Source organism: Argiope bruennichi, chromosome 8 (genome assembly GCF_947563725.1).
Source record: "Argiope bruennichi chromosome 8, qqArgBrue1.1, whole genome shotgun sequence".
NCBI lineage: Eukaryota > Metazoa > Arthropoda > Arachnida > Araneae > Araneidae > Argiope > Argiope bruennichi.
The window spans coordinates 110,198,866-110,224,472 of record NC_079158.1 but is presented as its reverse complement, the minus strand read 5'-3'; the positions used below and the strand labels follow the sequence as shown (position 1 = coordinate 110,224,472).

The 25,607-nt window shown below is 33.7% G+C and overlaps 1 protein-coding gene across 1 annotated transcript in view; it reads left to right on the top strand.

Moving 5' to 3' along the window:
- The first annotated feature begins 3,293 nt into the window (after positions 1 to 3,293).
- Positions 3,294 to 25,607, top strand: part of LOC129981151 (nose resistant to fluoxetine protein 6-like) — a 49,502-nt gene continuing 27,188 nt past the window's right edge. Inside the window, exons 1-5 of the mRNA XM_056091855.1 lie at positions 3,294 to 3,693; positions 14,629 to 14,801; positions 15,135 to 15,225; positions 21,836 to 21,941; positions 24,691 to 24,896. Of these exons, the coding sequence (XP_055947830.1) occupies positions 3,351 to 3,693; positions 14,629 to 14,801; positions 15,135 to 15,225; positions 21,836 to 21,941; positions 24,691 to 24,896 (919 nt within the window). The 5' untranslated portion in view covers positions 3,294 to 3,350. The remainder of the gene's footprint in view (positions 3,694 to 14,628; positions 14,802 to 15,134; positions 15,226 to 21,835; positions 21,942 to 24,690; positions 24,897 to 25,607) is intronic.

Sequence of the window (25,607 nt, the reverse complement as noted above, 5' to 3'; positions counted from 1 at the left end):
AAGAAATTTATATAATAAAATTTAAATTTTAAAATGTAAAATAGAAAATATAAACATAAAAATTAAGCATACTTAGTACTTACGTTATTTTTACCAAATATAACAACTTTATATTTTTTTTTCCAGTTTTCACCTTCACAATATTAAGCAAACCTGTCGTGACTCGAGATGGATCGGATTCTGAGAACACATTTCGACAATTCCATTTCATTAAGGGGTGAGACGCGGAACAATGAGCACATTTGACTTTGGATTTCTCGCATTAGATACTTTTTTAGTTCTATTCTTTTTCACGTGTATGTGAGTGTTATGTCATTTCTGACAGCATTTTATTTTAATTGAATATTTCATATTGATATGGCTAGTTCAAGGGGTGTAAAAAAGCTTTCAGGTGTGATACGAAAAATTTTTTATATGATATCATTAAATAATGTGATCAAGAAGCAGAAAACGGGGAATTATTTATTCCTTTCACACGTTCTTCGAAACGAGTCAGTCAAATTGCTGACGTTTCTATTAGCGCTGACTTCATGCCGATAGACAAATCCGACGAGAAGCAAGAGATGAACTTTATCAAACTTTTGTTTCTCCTAGAAAAAAAAGTGAAAAGGGATGCATGAAAAACAAATTGACGAATTCGAGGCGCAACTGTGCAGTGCGCAAGCACTGGCCAACGCAATTTGCAAAGTTGAAAAAATGTGTTTGCTGCCCTTTGCATAGAATGAATAGCAAATCAAATAAGTTCAAAATTAATTTTTACATAATAATATGAATTCTTAAAACCGGTTTTCTTAATTTAAAAACCGGTTTTCGAATGTGACAAATTTACTTTAAAAAACCGGTTTTTGAAAACCGTCAAACCCTAGCAGGAATGTCAGTAATTGACTATTTTGTGGTTTGGGGTCAATTACCTCGAAGAGAATGTCAATTTGATGAATCGGTCAGTGTAAGGATGAACAATGCTAAAGGAAGCAGTCGGCCACAACAAATCCTGTCGATACTGTTACGTTCAGTAGTGGCGGGGTGGTCGGCTGTACACAAGAAGTCATGTTTATAATATAAAATTTTAAACCTCTGGCTTTTATATATTTAATAAAATTATTTTAAAATCATTTTGAATCGTACAGAAGATTACTGTGTAACTTTAAAAATCTCATTATGCTTTTAGTCTATTACATTGCATCCTAAATTGGAATGATAATTTTTCCTTCGCTGTCGCATTAATTTTAAGAATTTATTTTAAAAAATTGAAGATTATATTGCGTTACTACATTTTATCAAATTATATATTGTTTGGCATTGAAAAGCTGAACTTTCGTGAGAACCGCTGCATTCAGAAATCACGACTAAGGTGAATAGTGAGAAATAAATAAGAAATTCTCTTACTGTGAATCATAAAACATTTTTGTAGCTAAGAGATTCATTTAAATTCAAACATCATTGGCAAAGAAATACCGTTAAGGTTCACGAAAGACTCCTAGCTAAAGAACAAAAGACTGATGATGGGTTATTTTTTTTGTGTGCAATTAAAGAGTCTATGTATTAAATAGGTGGCTGAAACTCTTAGTTCAAAAGCCCCATAAAAGCAAAATTACGAATTTTAAAACATTCTAATTTTATTAAAAGATGATTTTTTGAGAAAAATTCTTGAATGTAAAAGAGGTTCTATAAGCAGAAAGTGAAAGATTTCTTTAAAATTTGACTGAAAAGGGGAAAAGAAAAAAAATGCCTTGTCTTTACAATTATCGGATTTCTGTTATAAAACAAATTTACATCGGTTTTACTATTTATGAAATCACTGAGTTCATTTATGTTTAAAAGTTGACAAAGTCGATTGTTTAAATAACATTTAACTTTATTTGGTAACTTTTAGATATGTTGTAAAGATTGGATAATATAAGCATGGTATGGTGCCCTGGATATTCCTTACTGCCAGAGATTTCACTTCTTTTTTCTTCAAATATCGGCCATCTCAAATTAATAGAATATAATTCAGTTATATCTCAAGAATAAGAGCTCGGTTCTGTAATTCTTCAACCCCCCCCCCGCCCCCTTTTGATTGGAATTATTCCTGCAATGTAGGTTTTCATAGCTATCACAGGAAGTGAGTGTTTGTCTTCTTCTTCTTTACAAAAAAAAAATAACTGATTCTGTAAATACATTAATTAATATCTTGGCCTTCATTTCTTACTTTCTCGTGTACGAAGTATGCGACGATAAAGTACTATAATCAGCAAAAAATTATAACGTAAGATTTTGATGAATGTCCACATTTCAAACCTCCCTGGGGCCGAAAAACACATTTTTAGAATTATTTTGAAAGATTTAGCATCAAAAATATTGATCTGTATCAAATTAATAACAAAATCCAAGAAGGAGCTGACAACCATCTGTTTGCCTATACTTTTGCATGTATATCAGGTGGCATAATATTTAAAAAAAACGACCATCTGTTCGCCTATACTTTTGCATGTATATCAGGTGGCATAGTATTTAAAAAAAACGACCATCTGTTCGCCTATACTTTTGCATGTATATCAGGTGGCATAATATTTAAAAAAACGACTATCTGTTCGCCTATACTTTTGCATGTATATCAGGTGGCATAATATTTAAAAAATTGTGACATGTACAATTCAAAAATTGCTCAAACAGCTTTACAGAGCAGATTTCAGAGCTATGAAATTCTGCACAAATCTACTTTTGGTTAATAGATACTCTCTAAAAATGGGGAAATAAAATATTGATTAAATTTTTAAGTCAAAATTAATCAAACATTTTGCATTTTTTATCAATAACTCAAAGAGTACTACTGCAAAAAAAAAATATACACTACTTCTATAAAAATAATTTTAAAATAATTTTGACCTGCATTCTTTCTGTAATTTCAATGATGTAAAAATCCTTAAGCGTAGGATACAATTATATAATCACGCAGATGAAAAAAAAAGTCAGATAAATCATAGTTGAAGATATCATACTGCGATGTTTTTGGATAAAGGCTTGAATCCCTTAATCTTTAGTCTTCATTTTTTTTTATTTCAACTCTTATCTTTTCTTCCTATGTCACGAATAGATTGTAACAACAAAAAGAAATTCCACATCCAGATTATTTCACTGAATCAAGATGAAAATCAAAAATCAAGGTTGATATTTTCAATTCAAAACATTGATAACAGAGCTAGAGATGATTGTTTTTATTTCGGAGATAAATATCTTATCGTTGTTTCATAATGTCCCGCAATTTGTTAAGTAATAATAAAAAAGCATTTTGATTGTTTATGATACTGAGGACATAGTCACATGGTATTGAAAACAGAGGTGATTGAAATGATGAACGATCTATAAAGATGAAATTAATTAAATACAATATATTAGTTTTTCTCGCTTTCAGTATTTTCTGTGTTTATATCGTTAAATGCCAAAATGGTGAAAGTGAAAATTCATTTCATGATTATGATTTAATCAGATTATATAAGAAATATGCGGAACATGTTAATACATCTCATAGTCTTAAGTTGCTTTCTGAGGAAGATATAAATCTACTAAATGGAATTCAAAAATTTCTTCCGGTTTCCATCAATCCGGAGTTTTTATTGGGTTTGTTTGAAGAAGCTGCTTCGGACAAGTGTGTCAAAGATTTGAAATATGTGTTTCAAAGTTGTCTCTCTCCTGGTGGCTGGGCAATGAAAAGTAAGTATCTACTCACTATATCACATTATTTAAGAACATTAAACAATGGTTCAGTTGAATTTGTATGAGCAATTGTTAATATTAATTTTGTAATTTTTTTAACTCATGAAAAATATTGTTATTGAATATTTAACAGGAAAAAAAACAGACTTTAATAGAAATGTCAAGTTGTAAAACAGAATTAAGGGAAAGTCATATCACCGACTCTCCGACCCACCCGAAGGCACACGGATAACGAAAACTGAAAGACCGGACCGCCGCAACAGCAACACTGGCGGGAACTGTGGTTGAGTCCTAAGGGCCATCACCGGCCACGATATAACCCTCCCTGAAGGAAGTACGTCTCATCATCGATGGGAGGAGTCAGACCCCCCACATTTTTGTGTACCCTCCAGGGTGGTGAGATCCAACCACCATACCGGTAGCATCTCATCCTCATTTCGATATGCCCCCGGGTGTTAGAGTTAAGGGGAAAACGTTCTTAAACAAAATTCTCTAAAAATATAAAAAAAAAATCCCACAGAATTTATTTAAAAATGTAAAACTTTTCTAAAACAATGTATAAACGTCTCAAGCACAGAAAATAACACTAGAAGATAACTTAGTAATTTTTCAGAATTCTTAACGTAAAAATACATTAGAAAAATTGTGAGTCATTAAACATTCATTAAGAATGAAGCATGTTGATTTAAATGCAAATAAGCAGAATGTTTCTTCAAGTACAGAAGTGCAGAATATTTCTTAAATACAGAATGCTGCTTTAAATGGAGAATTGCAGAAAGTTATTTTAGATGCAGAATGCTGATTTAAATGCGGAATGTTGATTTATATGCAGAATGTTGATTTATATGCAGAATGTTGATTTAGATGTAGAAATGCAGAATTCTGTTTTAAATGCAGAATGCTGATTTAAATGCGGAATGTTGATTTATATGCAGAATGTTGATTTATATGCAGAATGTTGATTTAGATGTAGAAATGCAGAATTCTGTTTTAAATGCAGAAGTGTAAAAGGCTGGTTTAAAAGCAGGATTACAAAACTTTGTTTTAGATGCAGAAATGCAAAATGCTGATGTAAGTTCAGAATTGCAGAATATTGTTTGAAGCGCACTTATTATTATTTAAAATTGCAGAATATTGTTTGAAGCGCACTTATTATTATTTATTATTTAAAATTGTAGAATGTTATTTTAAATGCACTAATGCAGAATGTTGTTTTAAATGTCGAAATGTTGAGCATTGTTTTAATTACAGAAATGTAGAATATCTATTTAAATGCAGAATGTTAATCTAAATACAGAAATGCAGAATGCTAATTTAAATACAGAAATGCAGAATGTTGCTTTAAATGCAGGATTGCAGAATATTGTTTTAAATGAAGGATTGCAGAATGTTTCTTTAAATGCAGAAATATAGAATGTTGATTTAAATATAGAGGTGCAGAACTTTGTTTTAAATGCAAAATGTTCGCTTAAATGCAGAATTTTGTTTTAAAATGTAATAATTTCTCCCATGCATGCTTACTATCTTGTAAATGGAATATACAAAGAGAAAGTATTTAAATCCTCTCAAAAATTCAAATCGGAAATTTTCAAACTTGACAAATTTTTAAATTCCCGACTTCCCAAAGTCAGAATACCGCATTTTTGGAATTATATCTATCTGGGAACATAACAACTCAAAAACGCTGTTGGATATACAAATGAAATTTAATGCGGGATCCTTCCACGATATCTATAGATTTGGATCAAATTTGGAATGAAATTCAATCTCATGAAGTGTGTTTTTCTGGCAGTCGGAGCAACCTAATCTGATAATTGCAAAAAAGTAAAGAGCTCGATAGATAAAACTTAGTGCATAGTTTTAGCATTTAAAGTGTAAATCCGAGCCAAAATTAGATTTTCAGGCTTCAAAAACTTGATTGAATTCGGGCTGAACTTTCTCATGCATTTAAACGCGTTAAATCAAAAGTGCAGTGACTTAAATGAATAAAATTTGTTGTGATCTTTTGACTTTAATTTTAGTTCTGTGTCAAATTTTGTCTTCAATAATAAGAAGAAAAGGGGTCTAAAAGGCAGATTCGATTTTTTTACTGTATTATTATGCACAAAGCCCTCGTGTGCTAGGCTCTGAAAATAAAAATCTTACATTTGTGGTGTTAACGGCTTTGCCGAATTTTTTGTACAGGACGACAAGGGATAACACCTATATTAGAGAGTAAGATAAAACTTTTTGCTGATTTAATTTTAATATTGACTAGTTTTTAGAGTATTTAATACTGTAAGTTTACATTTTCTTACAAAAAGCTTCAACAATTACAAAATCAGTAAAACTTATCATCACACTTCCCAAAGAACTGACGATAATTAATTCTCCAATGCAAATCATAAACTTTGAAATGAAATGCGGTATTGAGCTATAGGAATCTTTACAACTTTCCCTTTATAAACTTCTTATAAAAGAAATTAAAAATGTTAACCTAAAATGAATCATTAGTGCTCTGAAAGTATCCTGAAATAAGAATATAAATTGACCTTCTTATTAAAAGAGGAGCATTTAATTTTATCTTTATAAATTTCTTTTTATAAACTTCTCATATAGGAAATGAAAAATATTAACAAAAAATGAATCATTTAGTAGTTAAAAGTATGCTGAAATGTGAAAATAAATTGATCACCTTATTAAAAAAAGGGCCTTAAAATATTCAATGCCTATGGTCACAAAATACCTAAATTCTCATTTTATACGTTGGGTTTCTGGATGTTAGATGACCCGCACAAAGGAAAAACATGTTTTATGGGACATATATTATCGGAACATTTGTGTAAACTAGAACATGTCTTTAGATGGTGATTGAACCTATTGTTAGTGAAGCGTCACTTTTTAAACCTTGACAGATTAGCTATAAATTATTATATTAAAATTTACCTTAATGTTAAAACTGTAAGGTTGAATTACCTCCTCACCGATGACAACACGTATCTCCCATGGAAGAGATCCTTTGTGGGCAATGACAGATCTTAGGACTCATCAATTTGTGCCTTTTTATTATCTCGATAATTTTTATTCAAATTACTTAGCATCTTAAGCGAAGCAAAGTTATTTACTTTGTGGTTATCTTATGCTTGATATGGTATTGTTTGTCATGCAGTGTGAGTTCTAAATGCAGTTTCTCTTCGCCATATTTCAATTTACATTATAAAGGAGTCTACTTTTTTCAGCCTTTTTTTATGAATAACTTGACTGGAGTTTTAATTATGCTATAGCTATCACCTGAACTTTCAGATGGTTTTATTTTATTGACAGTTTTGTTATATGATTATATCTCTTCATTTTATTTATGCAAACTTCAGAATCTAGATTTGTTTCGGAAGGTTTTCTTTAAATTGATCTTTGGATATTTTCAATATCCGATGAAAAATAAGAATTTGTCATTTGTAAATTTTATAAATTAGAATTTCTAAATTTGCTTAGAAGAATTTTTTTGGATAAGTTTAGTTCGATTGCTAAAATTAAAGTTTTAACCGAATGATTTAATTAATATTACATTAATAAATTTTGTATTCTATTACGGGCTAAATTCAACTTATTTTTGTCCCTTACCCATTAATCTATCTTGACAGAGAATACATTAAAATAGGTGTGATTGCAATCTCATGGTGATTGATAATCTAAGACATGAACGATCCGTTTCTTGATTCATTTTCTCATTCTAGTTTTTCTGTGGAATTATTTGTTCTCTAAGGATGTCTATTTCTTTTCATAAACTTGAAACTGCTTTACAATTTAATATTTTTAAAAAGAAATTTCCAAATATGTGCGAAATAAATGATTTTTTGGTGTAATTAAATGTACGAAAAAGATATGTCTTCATTCATTGCCTGATAAATATATGTTTTAAGTTATATAATACCAAGCATAAATTATCAGCATACAAGTAAATGTACTGATATATGCTAATGTTATATACTGTTACGAACCTATAATATTGCTACCCGGCACGAATAGAGTCATCGTAAGAAAGACCGTTGTACGATCGGTCCTGTACGTGCTGAGATCAATGAACTTAGAGCTTGGCGACAGACTTGGCGAGCATTTGGCGGCTTGGCGATAAATTTGGCGAGTTTGGCGACTAAATGGATAGTACCGGAAAGTTCGAGAACTTTCAAGATCCATCCACTAACAACCGAGATGCAGCCAGGTACGCCCTGATTGGTCAGAAGATTCTAGCCCCGCCTCCCGGAACTATAAAAGACGGGCACTCAGAAGCTACGAAGTGGTCGTTGTCGTTGTATTGGTTGTTGTTGAAGTCGTTGTGGTATTCTCGTGTTAGCTTCCGTCATGAACGGTAGCGTTTGCGAAGAAGGTGGAAAGCGCAGATGCGCGGAGACGAATGAAGAAATGATCATTGATGGCAATCATAGTGATCTGCCTCAAACTAAAGAGAAATACACTTGCATCCATTGCAAGGAAAGATTGATGATCCGAGATGCGGTAAAAGTCCTAAGACTTGAAATTGAAGGTATCAACCAAGCCACAAGGCATGCCAAGAGGGAGCAGATTGATTATGCTCACCCGCATCTTGCAGCCATGGAGTCTAGAAGAAAACAAGCGATTCAGGAGATGGAGACCCTTCTGGGTAAGATGAACCTTGTTAGTTCTTGTCAGGACTCGAAATGTGAACACTCTAAGGAACCCTCACTGAACCTGAATAATGATAATTTCGTCTCTCCAACAAAGAGGAAACTTGCCAGAAATAAACCGGAACCCCCTAAAAATGTAATTAACTTAAGCAATAAATTTCAAGTCCTCAATAATATTCCAGTTGAAAATGAAACTCCCAACACTGCAGAACATAAAATACCACCAATAATGTTGAAATATGCAGATAACTTTAATGAAATTTTATCCCAAATTGCCAAAACCTGCGGCAAAACTGTCAACAAACTGAATAAAGGGTTCATTAAAATATTCCCAGAATCGGCTGATCAACACAAAGCCATTCAAAATTTCTGCAGGCAGCAGGGTTATGATTATTATATCATAACCCCCCAAAACAAAAGACCATTAAAAGCAGTCATCAAAGGGCTCCCCCATGAATACGACACAAAAATAATAGCTCAAAACCTAGTTGATAGTGGTTTCCCAGTGACTAGGGTTGTTCAACTTACCCAGCTAAGAACTAAGAGACCTCTTCCATTTTATATGGTTGAACTTAATAAAACTGAAAAAGCCGAGGAAATCTTTAAAATAGAACATCTGGATTACCTTAGTATCACAGTAGAGCCCTACAGAGGTCGCAACCTAGTCTCGCAATGTTATCGTTGCAACTTTTTTCACCATGCAGCGAATAACTGCAACATAAAGCCCAGATGTCTGAAGTGTGGCGAAAGCCACGAAACTAATGCTTGCGTGATAAAAGAAAAAATTGAAACGCCAACTTGCATCAATTGCGGCAAACAAGGGCACATAGCATCTTACCGCGGCTGCGAGGCCTTCCCAAAAATTCAGTCTGCGAGAAAAAATAGGGACAACTATTTTCACAAAAACCAAGCTCTGATCAGGCCAAATGTCAGTTTTGCAGGTCTTTTTAAAAACACAAGCCATCATGAGATGGCGCCTCCATTACACTCTTACCACACAAGCCCACCAGAGCTGGCGCCACAAACCTATCGTCACAAACAAGCCAACAACACCGTTTTAGAAGGCAATGATTTCGCTGACATTATAGAAGCAATGAAAGAACTGAAAAAGCTAACGACCGAGTACCCTTTACTCTTTTCACAGCTTAAAAAACTAAAAACCGCAAACACTGTTATGGAAAAACTGGATATACTCATGAAGGCATTCGATAACCCAAGTCTACCTGTCACTAACTAGTTTTCTCCTGCAATAGCCTTCGCATAGTCTATTGGAACGCAAATGGCATTAACAATAAAATAATTGACCTTCGTAATTTTGTAAATAAGTATAACCCCGATGTAATCCTACTGCAAGAAACCCACCTTAGACCACAAAGAAAAATTTTCCTGGCAAACTATTTCTCATATTACAGTTACAGAGTTAACCAGGCTGGCGGCGGTACTGCAATTTTAATTAAAAATGGTTTACCTCACAGTGAGGTCCCCCCACCTTTACTATAACATGTAGAAGCTAATGTAGTAAAATTAAATTTTAAAAATCAAGATCCAATAACCTTAATCTCTATTTATATCCCCCCTAGTGCAGATAATTCCAATTTTATTTTCGACATCGAAAACCTGATGCAAACAGGACCTAATCAAATAATTTGCGGAGACTTTAACGCTCACCACGTTAGCTGGGATTGTAAGCGTAACTGCCCAAAAGGTAATTCCCTAAAATCATTCGCCCTTCAGGCCGGATTAGACATTATAGCACCGTCCACCCCCACTAGATTTGGGCCTCAGTCAGCCAATACAATAGACCTCACCTTAATTAAAGACTTCCTGTACCCATATGAAATTCACTCCTTACCTGAACTTAGCTCTGACCATAATCCCATCTTATTAAATTTTTTCTTTAAATATTCCCTGCCCAATAATCTTAATAAATTTAAAACAAACTGGAATAATTTTAAATTAACCCTCAGTCAATCAGAAACCCCAAACATTGATGAATTTACAAACCCAGATAAACTTGACCATTTTGTAAACATCTTCGAATCGCAAATTATTAATGCAAAAAATCTAGCCTCCACCCCCATTATAAATAGTCAAAATTTTATTGACCCTAAAATTAGAGACCTAATCAGGGACAGGAACTTTGCCAGGAAAAATTTTCAAAAAACCAGAGACCCAGTCTTCAAGAGACTAATGAACCAAATTAATAAGGAAATTGAAAAACTTAACAATAAAATTCAAAGCAATGAATTTATACACAAATTAATTAGTGTTAACACAGAAGACGGATCAATCTGGAAACTTGTCAAAACTTTTAAAAGTAAAAAACAAAAAATTCCGGTCCTTAAAGGCCCTGCTAGTATTGCAATAACTGATAAAGAAAAAGCAAACTGCCTGGCGGCTAGCCTTGAGAAACAATTTCAACTTAATGAATTGAGCAATTTCACCACAGAACATAATGTAAATAATACAGTCAAAGGCTTTCTCGACTCATTGCCACAAAAATTTATTGATATTCCCCCTCCCTCAACTGATGAATTAAAGGATCATATTAAAAAACTTAATATCAAAAAAGCCCCTGGCCTTGACAGTATTAACAACAAAATGTTAAAAACACTTCCGGACAATTACCTAAAATTTTTAATTAATATAATTCATAGCATTCTCAAATTAGGATATTTTCCCATGTCATGGAAAACAGCTGCAGTTATCCCCATATTAAAACCAGGAAAAGACCCAACTGATCCCTGCAGTTATAGACCCATATCCCTACTCTCTTCTGTCAGCAAAATTGCTGAACAGATAATTCTCAATAGATTAAATAATTACCTAGAAGAACATAATATACTAACACCTGAACAATTTGGATTTCGCCGTAACCTATCTACAACCCACCAATTAATTAGAGCAGTAGAATTCATTGAAGAAGGTTTTGAAAATAAACAAAAAACTGCAGCGGTTTTCCTTGACATTCAGAAAGCTTTTGACAGAGTTTGGCAAGATGGTCTTATATACAAGCTAATTAATTACAACATACCCCCACACCTTATCAAAATTATAATTTCTTACCTCAGTTACAGATTCTTTAAAATCAAGATAAACAATGAATTTTCGGAAGTAAAACCTATTCTTGCAGGTGTACCTCAAGGATCTAAACTAGGGCCAATTTTATTTTCCTTGTTTATTAATGATATCCCCAAGCAATTTAACACTATGTTGTGCATGTACGCTGATGACACTGCAATACTAGCTAGAAACAAAAATCAAAATTTCATTACCATAGCTTTAAACCGACATATTAAATCTCTTGAGGACTGGTTCGTCGAATGGAAAATTGAAATAAATGCTAGTAAAACTGAAGCTATAGTTTTTAATAAAAATAACTGTAAAAAGAATTTCTCCCCAGTTAAAATTAAAAATCAAACTGTCCCGTGGTCTAAGGAATGCAAATATTTAGGCGTTATTCTAGATAGTAAATTAACTTGGAAACCCCACTTTATTTACACAGCTAAAAAGTTTCGAGACCTAACTCGTAAATTTTATCCCTTAATTTCTCGAAACTCCAAAATGAGTAGACAAAATAAAATGCTTATTTACTCTGCCTACTTGCGTCCAGTATTAACTTATGCCTGCCCTGTGTGGGGATATGCTGCCAAGACTAATCTTAGACTTATTGAACGCCAGCAAAATAACTTAATTAGAAATTTCTGCAATATGAAATACTACATGCCCAATGCAAATATGTACTTATGCCTAGACTATCCCCCTCTTAAAAAATTCATTAAAAATCTAGCCACTAACTTCTTTAAAAACATGGATAAGAATGAAAATGAAGCAATAGCTAAAATCCCTAAATATAAACCATCTACAAACTCTAGAAGACCCCGTAATATACTACTTTAATTTATCTCAGCCCCTTAGTTTTTCTTCCTAACTTTTATTTTTTCAAACTCAAATTATACTGTATCTCAATAGCCAATTCTAGCTCACGAGCAGTAAAAACTTACTAAGCCCAACGGCAGCGTATCCCCCCCCCCTTCACCCTAATATCAGACAATCACAATGAGTCCTGACACTCGTCATCTCCAAATTTCGTCGAAGACGGCCACGGCAAAGTATAGACAGCAAAGCACTGTGAAGTCTCTCCTTACCGGGGCTAGGCGCCCCGTCAACCCAACCATCAAGCTACGAAGTATTAGTTGTTGTGTGGATCGTCCGAAGAAGTCGTGTGTATCGTCAGACGTTGTGTGGATAGTCAGAGGCGGTGTGTGGTGAGCAGTCGGAGTCGCCGACAAAATAAGGTATTGGAGGATTAGACGGCAAGAAAGCTGCTGAACTAATGAACTATTAGAGATTAAATGTGCTGCGCTATTACAATTGATTAGCGGTATTTGTAGTAGAAGAAAAAAAAATTTGTAACAATACTTACATTTTTATTATAAATTCTTATGAATTCTTATCACTGTCTAAAAACATCTTTTTCTATCTAAATTTCTACTTAGATACTTGCGGCAGAAATATAAGGAAAAAAAGAAAATAATCTTTAAAGTAACTTTATCTTTTTAACGCACCATCGAGTGTTTCTTAAAAATCCAATAATACTTATTTCACTATTTACACGTTTCATTATTTTTGTATAAATATCGACAGTAATTCAGATTGTAAAACAAAAACGGAGACAGCAAGATTACCTCCTGTAAACACTCTTACATACTTTTTATTTAAAGAGTTAACCCGACATAAAATTGGAAATCTTAGGAAAAATCACGAATCTGTGCATGTCAGTGGCGAAAACTAATTGCGAAATCTTTGATAATAGTGTTACGAAATTTCCGGGGTTCGTTTGGATAGTGGGAGTTATATGGTGTGGAGAACACTCAATCAGCAGGCGGCAGTAGAAAATGAAACAACGACGTTTATTTACACGAAGACACACAGGACAACACAAAGACGACAACTATATACAGCACACAATTATCTTCAGCCGAGACGTGCAGACAACAGCACACAACAGACTCTAATGCAGACCGTAGCGCACAACTTAATTCAGCACTCACTTGACTCCGTCGCTGCTCCGCTAATCTCTGGAAGGCCAGTTCTTCTGTCGATTCCGACTACTCTTCGACTCCACTGGTTCACGACTCAGTTCACCGGTGGTCCACACTACTCTGCTCTGCTCTGCCGCTTCCGACTTCTCAATTCACCGCTCCAGTTCACGACTGCCCGGCAGCTGCGGCTGCTTCCTTATATAGGTCTCAGGAGGCGGGGCTAGAAGCCTCTCAACCAATCAGGAACGTTCGAGGCGTATCTCCGTTCCTACTCGACGTTTCGGGTATAATCCATTTTGGCGCCAAAGTCGCCAAATTCGTCGCCAAGTCGCCAAATGGTCGCCAAGTTTTTCGCCCAGCTCTGGGACCTCCTATGGAACCCACTATGCTGGGAAGCCACATCGCAGGTTCGTAACAATAGTTATTATTTAATCTATGACTAGATTATTGCATTTTTATTGAATCTTCCTACGATCTTTGGCGATTAATTCCGGACATTTAAACTAAAATTTAACATTGAATTGTAATTGTAATCACAAAATCACATACTTATTATTAAAATCATATTATTGTTTATGTGTTTATGAAAGAATAGACCGACAGAAAGTCAACTTTTTAATGGATTTGGTTCAAATTTGATTTCTAACTGCACTTTAGAAGTTAAATCTGTGTTATCAAATTTTATCCATTTAGCTCTTTTCGTTTCGCAATTATCGTGTTTAATTGTATTCAGGTGTCCGGATAGTCAAACTCTCTTTATCAGTTCAGATTTCTTTCAAAATTTGATAGAAATCTATTAATTTGGTATACAAAATTTCATCAGTCTAGCTCAAAGAGTTTTTGAGTTATTTTTGTTACAGTCAGACAGACCGACAGATTGATAAGCATAATTCCAAAAATGTGTTGTTGTATTATTATCGCTATGGTGGAGATAACTATTCAAGTTGATATAGAAATATTATGCTATGTGACAACGAAAATATTTATTAAATGGCTTTGAATATCTGAATCTATAAACGGATTTTATGCATTTTTTTTAATAATGAAACAATATTTTGTGATTTATTATCATAATCAGTTTTTGAAAACGAATTTCACATTTCATATGCATATGCAATTTCACCTAATATCTGTTTCATCGCAAATATAAGAGAATAATTTGTATAAGAATTATGGAAATAAACATTTCAATTTTTGTGGTGTTAAATTTTGGAAATAATTTCTGAACATTTTTGTTTCTTTCCAAGTGCTCGATTCTTATGGAAAGCCCGGAAGTGGTATTTTATTGGGGAACTTGAACTGGCTAGGAGAATATGACGAATGTGTTGGAATTCAGGCCCCGTTGAAGGCAAACGGAAGTGCCGGAGGTTTTCGTGGAAAATACTGCACTCTTCAAGTTTCTTTAAAGTTTGGACGTTCGGTGAGTTGGATTTACAAGAGTAAGAAATTTAGTGCAAATCATAGAATTATAATTCATACAACATACGTATTCTTGTATTTCTCAATTTCCCAACATATGAATTCCTTCCGGGATTCCCAAAGATCCAATTACAAACAATGTGAGTAGTAATATTTTATTCTATTATCAAAAACAACAAAGAGCCTCGAGATTTTTCTTATCAAATAAATTAAATTCACCATATTTCTCGTCTCAGCATACGTTCTGAGATGCTTGGTTATGAAGCTTAGAATATTCTTTTATAATCATTAAGCATTATTTATCTTATTCTGTTCTCAATATTGTTCTTTTCAGTCAATTCCTGTTTCCACGGCTATATGTTTGCCTGATTCTTGTAATCCAAATGGGACCATCTTTAGCACGCTGCAAAATTATAAACTGAATGGTAAGTAAGAAACAATATGTAAAATTTTTAAGAGCCTAATTTCTTCAGAAGTAATCTCACAAAGCATTGGTTTTTTAAAGACAAAAATGAATCGCAGATATGAAAATTGCCCACAGAATGTCTCAAAATCTTTCAGATATTTTTCATAATCACTTTGATTATAAATTCTAGTGTGTTGTGGCTTAAATATTTTTTTACAACAAGAAAACAACAAATCATATTCCCATTGGCTCTTTCCGACTGATTACTATTTAGGATCACTTAAAAAAATATTAACTCAGTATATTTCGATCAGGTATCATATTTGCGTTTAGATTACGTATAAAGGGTGCTCTTAAAAAGTTGCGATAAACTTTCAAGATAAGCCAATCTAGGCAAACGAAACAATTTTATACAGAAAAATACAGGGGGTAATATCCTGGCGATACAGGTCAGAAGTCTTGTTTCTCTTCAATTAAATTAAGGAATTCGAGTCATCATTGTTCCAGTCAAAGGCTTAGCGGAAAAGAATGAAGGTTGCACATCATCATTGATATGGTAAATGTTCTTTCTATCAAGGCCAGTTTGTTAAATTAGTTCAAGTAAGTTAACTAAAGCAGAGCACAGGCATTGTGAAATATTTTCAAGCAGACTAAATATTCCCACCAATTAAAAGTGCATTGGTACAGGAAATTGCTGTATTAGATCCTTTAGATTTAACTGACATGATGTGTGATGACACGGGTGTATTTAAGCATTTTTTTTGTAATATAGCGAGAATACCTTTCAATAAATTTGTTATGTAAGTCATATCCACATAATTTAAAGACAGATATTTCTTGTGGTCTTAACGTGTTCACATGATGCCTACGTTTCTATGTTCCTGTGGAAGAATGATGTGTTTTGGTATCCTTAACCTGCCTTTAAATTTTTGCGCAATCTTTCCGAATTATTCTGTGTTTAAAATTAAAGAAATCGAATCTCAGTACTGAAACAAGCAAAAATCCTTAATAATAAATTAATTATACAAATAAGCTATTAAATATCTATAAACAATAATATTCTTTGTAATAGTTTCAAGAAAATTCTCTTTAGATTTTATATTCATATATTTAATATACATAAATATTTAATACATATGTGGTGGTAACTTCATAAGCCAGATAACAACCTCCGGAAAGGAGTGTACACGTTTGTCTAGTGGCTTTGTTACTCGGCTATGAGCCCTCACGTAGCAAGTTCGAGCCTCAACTTGCATTTATAATACATATTTAAAAATATTATAAATGTTCTCGAAAATTTTAAACATATTGTTACAAATCTGTAATTTTGCTACCCGGCCCGAATAGTGTCATCGTAAGAAAGACAATTGTACGATCTGTCCTGTGCACGTTGAGTGGATGCCGCGTCAATAACCTCGGAGCTTGGCGACAAATTTGGCGAGCATTTGGCTGTTTGGCGATGAATTTGGCGAGTTTGGCGACTAAATGGATACTACTGGAAAGTTCGAGAACTTTCACGATCCATCCACTAAGACCCAAGATACAGCCAGGTACGTCCTGATTGGTCCGAAGATTCCAGCCCCGCCTCCCGGAACTATAAAAGACGGGAACTCTGAAGCGAGAAGAAGTCGTCATTCTCGTGTTAGCTTCCGTCATGAACGGTAGCGTTTGCGAGGAAGGTGGGAAGCGCAGATGCGCGGAGACGAATGAAGAAATGATCATTGATGGCGATCATAGTGATCTGCCTCAAACTAAAGAGAATTACACTTGCATCCATTGCAAGGAAAGATTGATGACCCACGATGCAGTAAAAGTCCTAAGACTTGAAATTGAAGGTATCAACCAAGCCACAAGGCATGCCAAGAGGGAGCAGATTGATTATGCTCACCCGCATCTTGCAGCCATGGAGTCTAGAAGAAAGCAAGCGATTCAGGAGATGGAGACCCTTCTGGGTAAGATGAACCTTGTTAGTTCTTGTCAGGACTCGAAATGTGAACACTCTAAGGAACCCTCCCTGAACCTGAGTAATGATAATTTCGTCTCTCCAACAAAGAGGAAACTTGCCAGAAATAAACCGGAACCCCCTAAAAATGTAATTAACATAAGCAATAAATTTCAAGTCCTCAATAATATTCCAGTTGAAAATGAAACCCCCAACACTGCAGAACATAAAATACCACCAATAATGTTGAAATATGCAGATAACTTTAATGAAATTTTATCCCAAATTGCCAAAACCTGCGGCAAAACTGTCAACAAACTGAATAAAGGGTTCATAAAAATATTCCCAGAATCGGCTGATCAACACAAAGCCATTCAAAATTTCTGCAGGCAGCAGGGTTATGATTATTATATCATAACCCCCCAAAACAAAAGACCATTAAAAGCAGTCATCAAAGGGCTCCCCCATGAATACGACACAAAAATAATAGCTCAAAACCTAGTTGATAGTGGTTTCCCAGTGACTAGAGTTGTTCAACTTACCCAGCTAAGAACTAAGAGACCTCTTCCATTTTATATGGTTGAACTTAATAAAACTGAAAAGGCCGAGGAAATCTTTAAAATAGAACATCTGGATTACCTTAGTATCACAGTAGAGCCCTACAGAGGTCGCAACCTAGTCTCGCAATGTTATCGCTGCAACTTTTTTCACCATGCAGCGAATAACTGCAACATAAAGCCCAGATGTCTGAAGTGTGGCGAAAGCCACGAAACTAATGCTTGCGTGATAAAGGAAAAAATTGAAACGCCAACTTGCATCAATTGCGGCAAACAAGGGCACATAGCATCTTACCGCGGCTGCGAGGCCTTCCCGAAAATTCAGTCTGCGAGAAAAAATAGGGACAACTATTTTCACAAAAATCAAGCTCTGATCAGGCCAAATGTCAGTTTTGCAGGTCTTTTTAAAAACACAAGCCATCATGAGATAGCGCCTCCATTACACTCTTACCACACAAGCCCACCAGAGCTGGCGCCACAAACCTATGGTCACAAACAAGCCAACAACACCGTTTTAGAAGGCAATGATTTCGCTGACATTATAGAAGCAATGAAAGAACTGAAAAAGCTAACGACCGAGTACCCTTTACTCTTTTCACAGCTTAAAAAACTAAAAACCGCAAACACTGTTATGGAAAAACTGGATATACTCATGAAGGCATTCGATAACCCAAGTCAACCTGTCATTAACTAGTTTTCTCCTGCAATAGCCTTCGCATAGTCTATTGGAACGCAAATGGCATTAACAATAAAATAATTGACCTTCGTAATTTTGTAAATAAGTATAACCCCGATGTAATCCTACTGCAAGAAACCCACCTTAGACCACAAAGAAAATTTTTCCTGGCAAACTATTTCTCATATTACAGTTACAGAGCTAACCAGGCTGGCGGCGGTACTGCAATTTTAATTAAAAATGGTTTACCTCACAGTGAGATCCCCCCCACCTTTACTACAACATGTAGAAGCTAGCGTGGTAAAATTAAATTTTAAAAATCAAGATCCAATAACCTTAATCTCTATTTATATCCCCCCTAGTGCAGATAATTCCAATTTTATTTTCGACATCGAAAACCTGATGCAAACAGGACCTAATCAAATAATTTGCGGAGACTTTAACGCTCACCACGTTAGCTGGGATTGTAAGCGTAACTGCCCAAAAGGTAATTCCCTAAAATCATTCGCCCTTCAGGCCGGATTAGACATTATAGCACCGTCCAGCCCCACTAGATTTGGGCCTCAGTCAGCCAATACAATAGACCTCACCTTAATTAAAGACTTCCTGTACCCATATGAAATTCACTCCTTACCTGAACTTAGCTCTGACCATAATCCCATCTTATTAAATTTTTTCTTTAAATATTCCCTGCCCAATAATCTTAATAAATTTAAAACAAACTGGAATAATTTTAAATTAACCCTCAGTCAATCAGAAACCCCAAACATTGATGAATTTACAAACCCAGATAAACTTGACCATTTTGTAAACATCTTCGAATCGCAAATTATTAATGCAAAAAATCTAGCCTCCACCCCCATTATAAATAGTCAAAATTTTATTGACCCTAAAATTAGAAACCTAACCAGGGACAGGAACTTTGCCAGGAAAAATTTTCAAAAAACCAGAGACCTAGTCTTCAAGAGACTAATGAACCAAATTAATAAGGAAATTGAAAAACTTAACAATAAAATCCAAAGCAATGAATTTATACACAAATTAATTAGTGTTAACACAGAAGACGGATCAATCTGGAAACTTGTCAAAACTTTTAAAAGTAAAAAACAAAAAATTCCGGCCCTTAAAGGCCCTGCTAGTATTGCAATAACTGATAAAGAAAACGCAAACTGCCTGGCGGCTAGCCTTGAGAAACAATTTCAACTTAATGAATTGAGCAATTTCACCACAGAACATAATGTAAATAATACAGTCAAAGGCTTTCTCGACTCATTGCCACAAAATTTTATTGATATTCCCCCTCCCTCAACTGATGAATTAAAGGATCATATTAAAAAACTTAATATCAAAAAAGCCCCTGGCCTTGACAGTATTAACAACAAAATGCTGCAAACACTTCCGGACAATTACCTAAAATTTTTAATTAATATAATTCATAGCATTCTCAAATTAGGATATTTTCCCATGTCATGGAAAACAGCTGCAGTTATCCCCATATTAAAACCAGGAAAAGACCCAACTGATCCCTGCAGTTATAGATCCATATCCCTACTCTCCTCTGTCAGCAAAATTGCTGAACAGATAATTCTCAATAGATTAAATAATTACCTAGAAGAACATAATATACTAACACCTGAACAATTTGGATTTCGCCGTAACCTATCTACAACCCACCAATTAATTAGAGCAGTAGAATTCATTGAGGAAGGTTTTGAAAATAAACAAAAAACTGCAGCGGTTTTCCTTGACATTCAGAAAGCTTTTGACAGAGTTTGGCAAGATGGTCTTATATACAAGCTAATTAATTATAACATACCCCCACACCTTATCAAAATTATAATTTCTTACCTCAGTTACAGATCCTTTAAAATCAAGATAAACAATGAATTTTCGGAAGTAAAACCTATTCTTGCAGGTGTACCTCAAGGATCTAAACTAGGGCCAATTTTATTTTCCTTGTTTATTAATGATATCCCCAAGCAATTTAACACTATGTTGTGCATGTACGCTGATGACACTGCAATACTAGCTAGAAACAAAAATCAAAATTTCATTACCATAGCTTTAAACCGACATATTAAATCTCTTGAGGACTGGTTCGTCGAATGGAAAATTGATATAAATGCTAGTAAAACTGAAGCTATAGTTTTTAATAAAAATAACTGTAAAAAGAATTTCTCCCCAGTTAAAATTAAAAATCAAACTGTCCCGTGGTCTAAGGAATGCAAATATTTAGGCGTAATTCTAGATAGTAAATTAACTTGGAAACCCCACTTTATTTACACAGCTAAAAAGTTTCGAGACCTAACTCGTAAATTTTATCCCTTAATTTCTCGAAACTCCAAAATGAGTAGACAAAATAAAATGCTTATTTACTCTGCCTACTTGCGTCCAGTATTAACTTATGCCTGCCCTGTGTGGGGATATGCTGCCAAGACTAATCTTAGACTTATTGAACGCCAGCAAAATAACTTAATTAGAAATTTCTGCAATATGAAATACTACATGCCCAATGCAAATATGTACTTATGCCTAGACTATCCCCCTCTTAAAAAATTCATTAAAAATCTAGCCACTAACTTCTTTAAAAACATGGATAAGAATGAAAATGAAGCAATAGCTAAAATCCCTAAATATAAACCATCTACAAACTCTAGAAGACCCCGTAATATACTACTTTAATTTATCTCAGCCCCTTAGTTTTTCTTCATTACTTTTATTTTTTCAAACTCAAATTAAACAGTATCTCAATAGCCAATTCTAGCTCACAAGCAGTAAAAACTTACTAAGCCCAACGGCAGCGTACCCCCCCCCCCACCCTCACCTTAATATCAGACAATCACAATGAGTCCTGACACTCGTCATCTCCAAATTTCGTCGAAGACGACCACGGCAAAGTATAGACAGCAAAGCACTGTGAAGTCTCTCCTTACCGGGGATAAGCCCCTGCCGGGGCTAGGCGCCCCGTCAACCCAACCATCAAGCGAGAAGAAGTCGTGTGTATCGTCAGAAGTGGTGTGGATCGTCAAAAGTTGTGTGTGAGTGAGAGGAGTCGGAGTCGCCGACAAATAAGAGAAATTAGAGGATGAGACAGCAAGAAAGCTGCTGAACTAATGAACTATTAGCAATTAAATGTGCTGAGTCATTACAATTGATTAGCGGTATTTGTTGAGGAGAAAAATTTTGTAACAATATTAAATTAACAACGTAATGAATCCTGTTTCGCAATGCTTTCAAGAACGATAGTTTTTCTAGAAAAAGTAGTTTTTTAATAATTTTTTTTTCTTATCCATGCAGTTTTTTGAGGATTTATTAGAGAAAAAAATACATTTTTAATAACTAATGAAAACAATACTTAACAGCTCCAAGGCGAAACATTTTTTTAAGGGATTTTACATCGCTTCCAAGAATAAAAATTATTATTATTGATTCTGAAACAGTTCTTTTATTCCAGGATCATTTTCAGTACTGGGGGAGATACTGAAATCAGCATTTAACAATGCGACATTGACTTGCAAAGCCACTTCAAAGAAATTAACTACAGGAGCCATTGTTATAATGTAACTAATTATTTATCATTATTACAGTGCTCAGGACATTTGTTTAAATGATATAATGATTATATATAAGTATATTTATTGATATTTTATTATATAATATGCTACCATGATTTATTACTATCAGTAATTGTATCAGTTCTGCGGTTTTAGAATTGATCCAAGGTGCAATTATATAGAAACTGGAACCACTAAATATTGTTGTGAAATTACCATACGATTAAATTTCAGTCTTATAAAGATTATAAAGATTAATTATAAATATCTTTATTCATTCAAAACCTAATTATATGAACGGTTTTAGAATGAAATGAAAAAAAAAATATGTCAGTTTGAGAAAAGAATAATGGTAGTGTTGTCAATGGTCTGGACGCATTACAATACGGTTGTAACGGCGAACAAAAAGCGATAAGAAAAAAAAATCACCAAATTATAAAATATACTAAAACATGCGATTCACATGCTATATATTTTGATAATTAAAATCGCCAAATTTGCGAATATTTTTTCTTAGAGCTTTTTGGTCACTGTTACAACCGATAAATATCTGCATTCTTTCATTTGTAACCATAATAGTACCATTTGTAACAACTAAATTAGGAGAACATAAGAATTGCATCATTTATGTAATTCTCATCCATAAATATAATGCACCATGATACATAATTTTATTTATGTTTTCCTTTTTTATGAAAATTTTAGAATATTAACAGTTTTCGGTAATACATGCTTATTATGGTTCATGAACCGTTTTTATGTTTTATTTATGCAAATAATACATGATCGACGATTTTTTTTGTTCATTTCTTGAGTTTCATCCAACTTTCAGAATTTCTGCATATCCAAATTACCTGATTACCATTTAATCTGTACAACTGGAGTTCTTTTGTAATTATTTATTCGATGAATATACTGCTGGAGTCGCGATTGAATCATAGTCTTTTACACAATATAACGATAAAATATTTATAATAAAAGCCAGTGAAAAAAGTTTGGCACGCAATATTTAGATTTAAAGACTGCTTGAAATGGGGTTCTATATGACAATGAAAATATACTTTATTATGAAACAGATGCATTGTATCATATGAGGAAAGATACATTATTTTTTTATATTATCATACATATTTTAAAAGAAGTATCTGCGTATATTTTAATTATTATTTGTATTATTTGCATAGCAAATTAATTTATAAAAAGATAGCACTAAAATTATTTCATTCCTTCAATCACCACCTATTTAAAAAAATCCAGTGAAATGAACTATTTTTTGTTATTCAAATTATTGAAATATTAGCCTGGAAGGGTTCCAGGTTCGAGACCCAATTTTTTCGAAGAATAGCCATGCAAGTAATCTTGGTATTCATTAAATCCGTCGGAGTCGGATGTTCTCCCACTGATGTGGTGCGGAAACTTGGAGAACCACTATGGTATTGTCCTCGTCTTCTGATTGCGGTTCAGAATGACGAGATGCGCCCCAAAATAGTCGTAAAACTGTTATTTTAAAACAAGATGTTGATATGAACTAACTAACAGAGAATGAATGTTTTAGTAGTCGTCATCTAATCTTTTGTTTATCAAATTCTTAAGAGCATGGCCTGTCATTGTAATTCGCGATGAAGGTATTGAAATTTTTTCTTAATTTTTTCTGTGAAATAGAAATTGGGGCGTAGAAGTATTCTACGGGACTTAAGAACGAGAGGAAAAGTACGCATGTTCATTGAAGAAGGTCCATACCTCAAAGCAATCATTAATCACTTGGTGAATGAATGGCAGACCAATTAGTCAGTCATCACAAAAAATATCCTTTTATCACTTTAAGAAATTTCTCTTCTTGAAATTTCAAAGTCGCTTTAGGCGTATGGCAAGAAAAGTTGGACAACGAAGAAACTGGCAGAATACGAAACAATGTCCAAGATTTAAATCAGGCATGTAGGATCCTGACGGCCTTCTAGGTATAACATACTTTTGGGTAGGCGGATCTAAATGGGGGAGATCAAGTATGTAGGATGGAATGGAGATGAAGTTATGCTGGTTTCAGAAGACTGGACTTTCTCTTCATTCCTTTTTACCCAATGCATTGTGCTACAAAATGCCCAGCAAGAGTTTTCCAGGCATTTCAACTCAACTACATTATACAGAATAAACTATAATGTCCAGAAAACATCAATGATATTACTTTTAATACATTTCCTATATGATGAAAATAATCTTCTTTCAGAGGGATATTGATTTGCTTTCCACATCGCTTTTAGGCTTGTACTTGTCTTATATAAGAATATGTTATAATTATATTTCATCGTTTCCTTAAAATATAAAAATTTAGCTTCATCTTTCTCTCATTTGGGGACATCTCAGATTTGAGAAAGAGAAGTTTCAGGTATGGTGGTCAGTTCTCGCCACCCGGGTGGGTACAGAATGGTGTAGGGTCGAATGCCCTTTATTAATGATGAGACGGGCTTCTGACGGGAAGAGTTATACTTTGACCTTCGGTTTCAATCTCAGTTTCTACAAATGTCTCAGGGGGGGGGGGGGGGGGTTCGAAGTAGTCAATGTATGATTACCTTCGTCTTTCCAACAAATGAGGTGTATGATTCTGAAAATGGGAATACAAGTAGTGTATTTTTATGCAAAGTCATTGACAGTAGCTTTTACAGACGTTGTAAATTATAATAAGAATAATAACTATTTTTCTTCTTCATTCTCTTTGTAGCATTTTTCTAAATTGCTTATCTTTCATTTATTTTACCAGATTTCTTCTCTCCATATTTGCTGTTCTGGCCTTGACAGGGAGCTCCATTACTGCTTTTGAGTATTTTATGAAAGCAGAGATTTCTCAAGAATGCGAGAATGATACTATGGTTCTTGGAGTGCCAATCAATTCCACAGATTTAAAAAATAAATCCCAAGGGAATGCAGCCATGTTATATGGTTCAAAAGGGAAGATAGAGTTGCCTGGTAACCAATTTGATTTTTATTTTTGAAATAGATTATCAGTTTTTTTTAGCATTTCTTAGAACTTTTTAAAATTTTCTTTACAACTGTATTTTCTCACTACGTCATACTTACATGCCTTGCCCCTATTCCTATTAATTCCTATTAATCATTAAAAAATAATAAAATACTATGAAATTTCAATGTTATCTACTTTTATAAAAAAGTTTTTTCTGAAATGATTTTTATTCTGAAATGTTTCGTTCATTTGAAAGATATAAATTATAAAAGAACTAATGCAATATATTTTCTTTGATGACAAAATTTAAAATGAGTAATATCAACAATAGTTAATTTATGTCCTACTCTAACATTAACCCAAGTAAGTAATGTATTAAGTTATGAATCAAAGTAATTTCTTATATTCTAAGTCCGATAAAAAATGCTAATTTGAGGGGCTTTTTTTCAAATAAATTAAATACAATAATTTAAAAATCTGTTCATTCGATAATAAAATATAATCTCAATGATTACTGTTAATGTATACATTTCAATGAAAGATATAGCTTTTGAAAGATATTACTCTATTTTAATGCAAAACTTGTCATTTCTAATAAAATACAAAATTATTTAAAAACAAGCCTATTTAATATATGATAAAGAAGAATAAAAGATTTTTGTAAAAATCACGTATAAGTTTAATCAAATTATATTATTAGTTCTCCAGTAATTTAA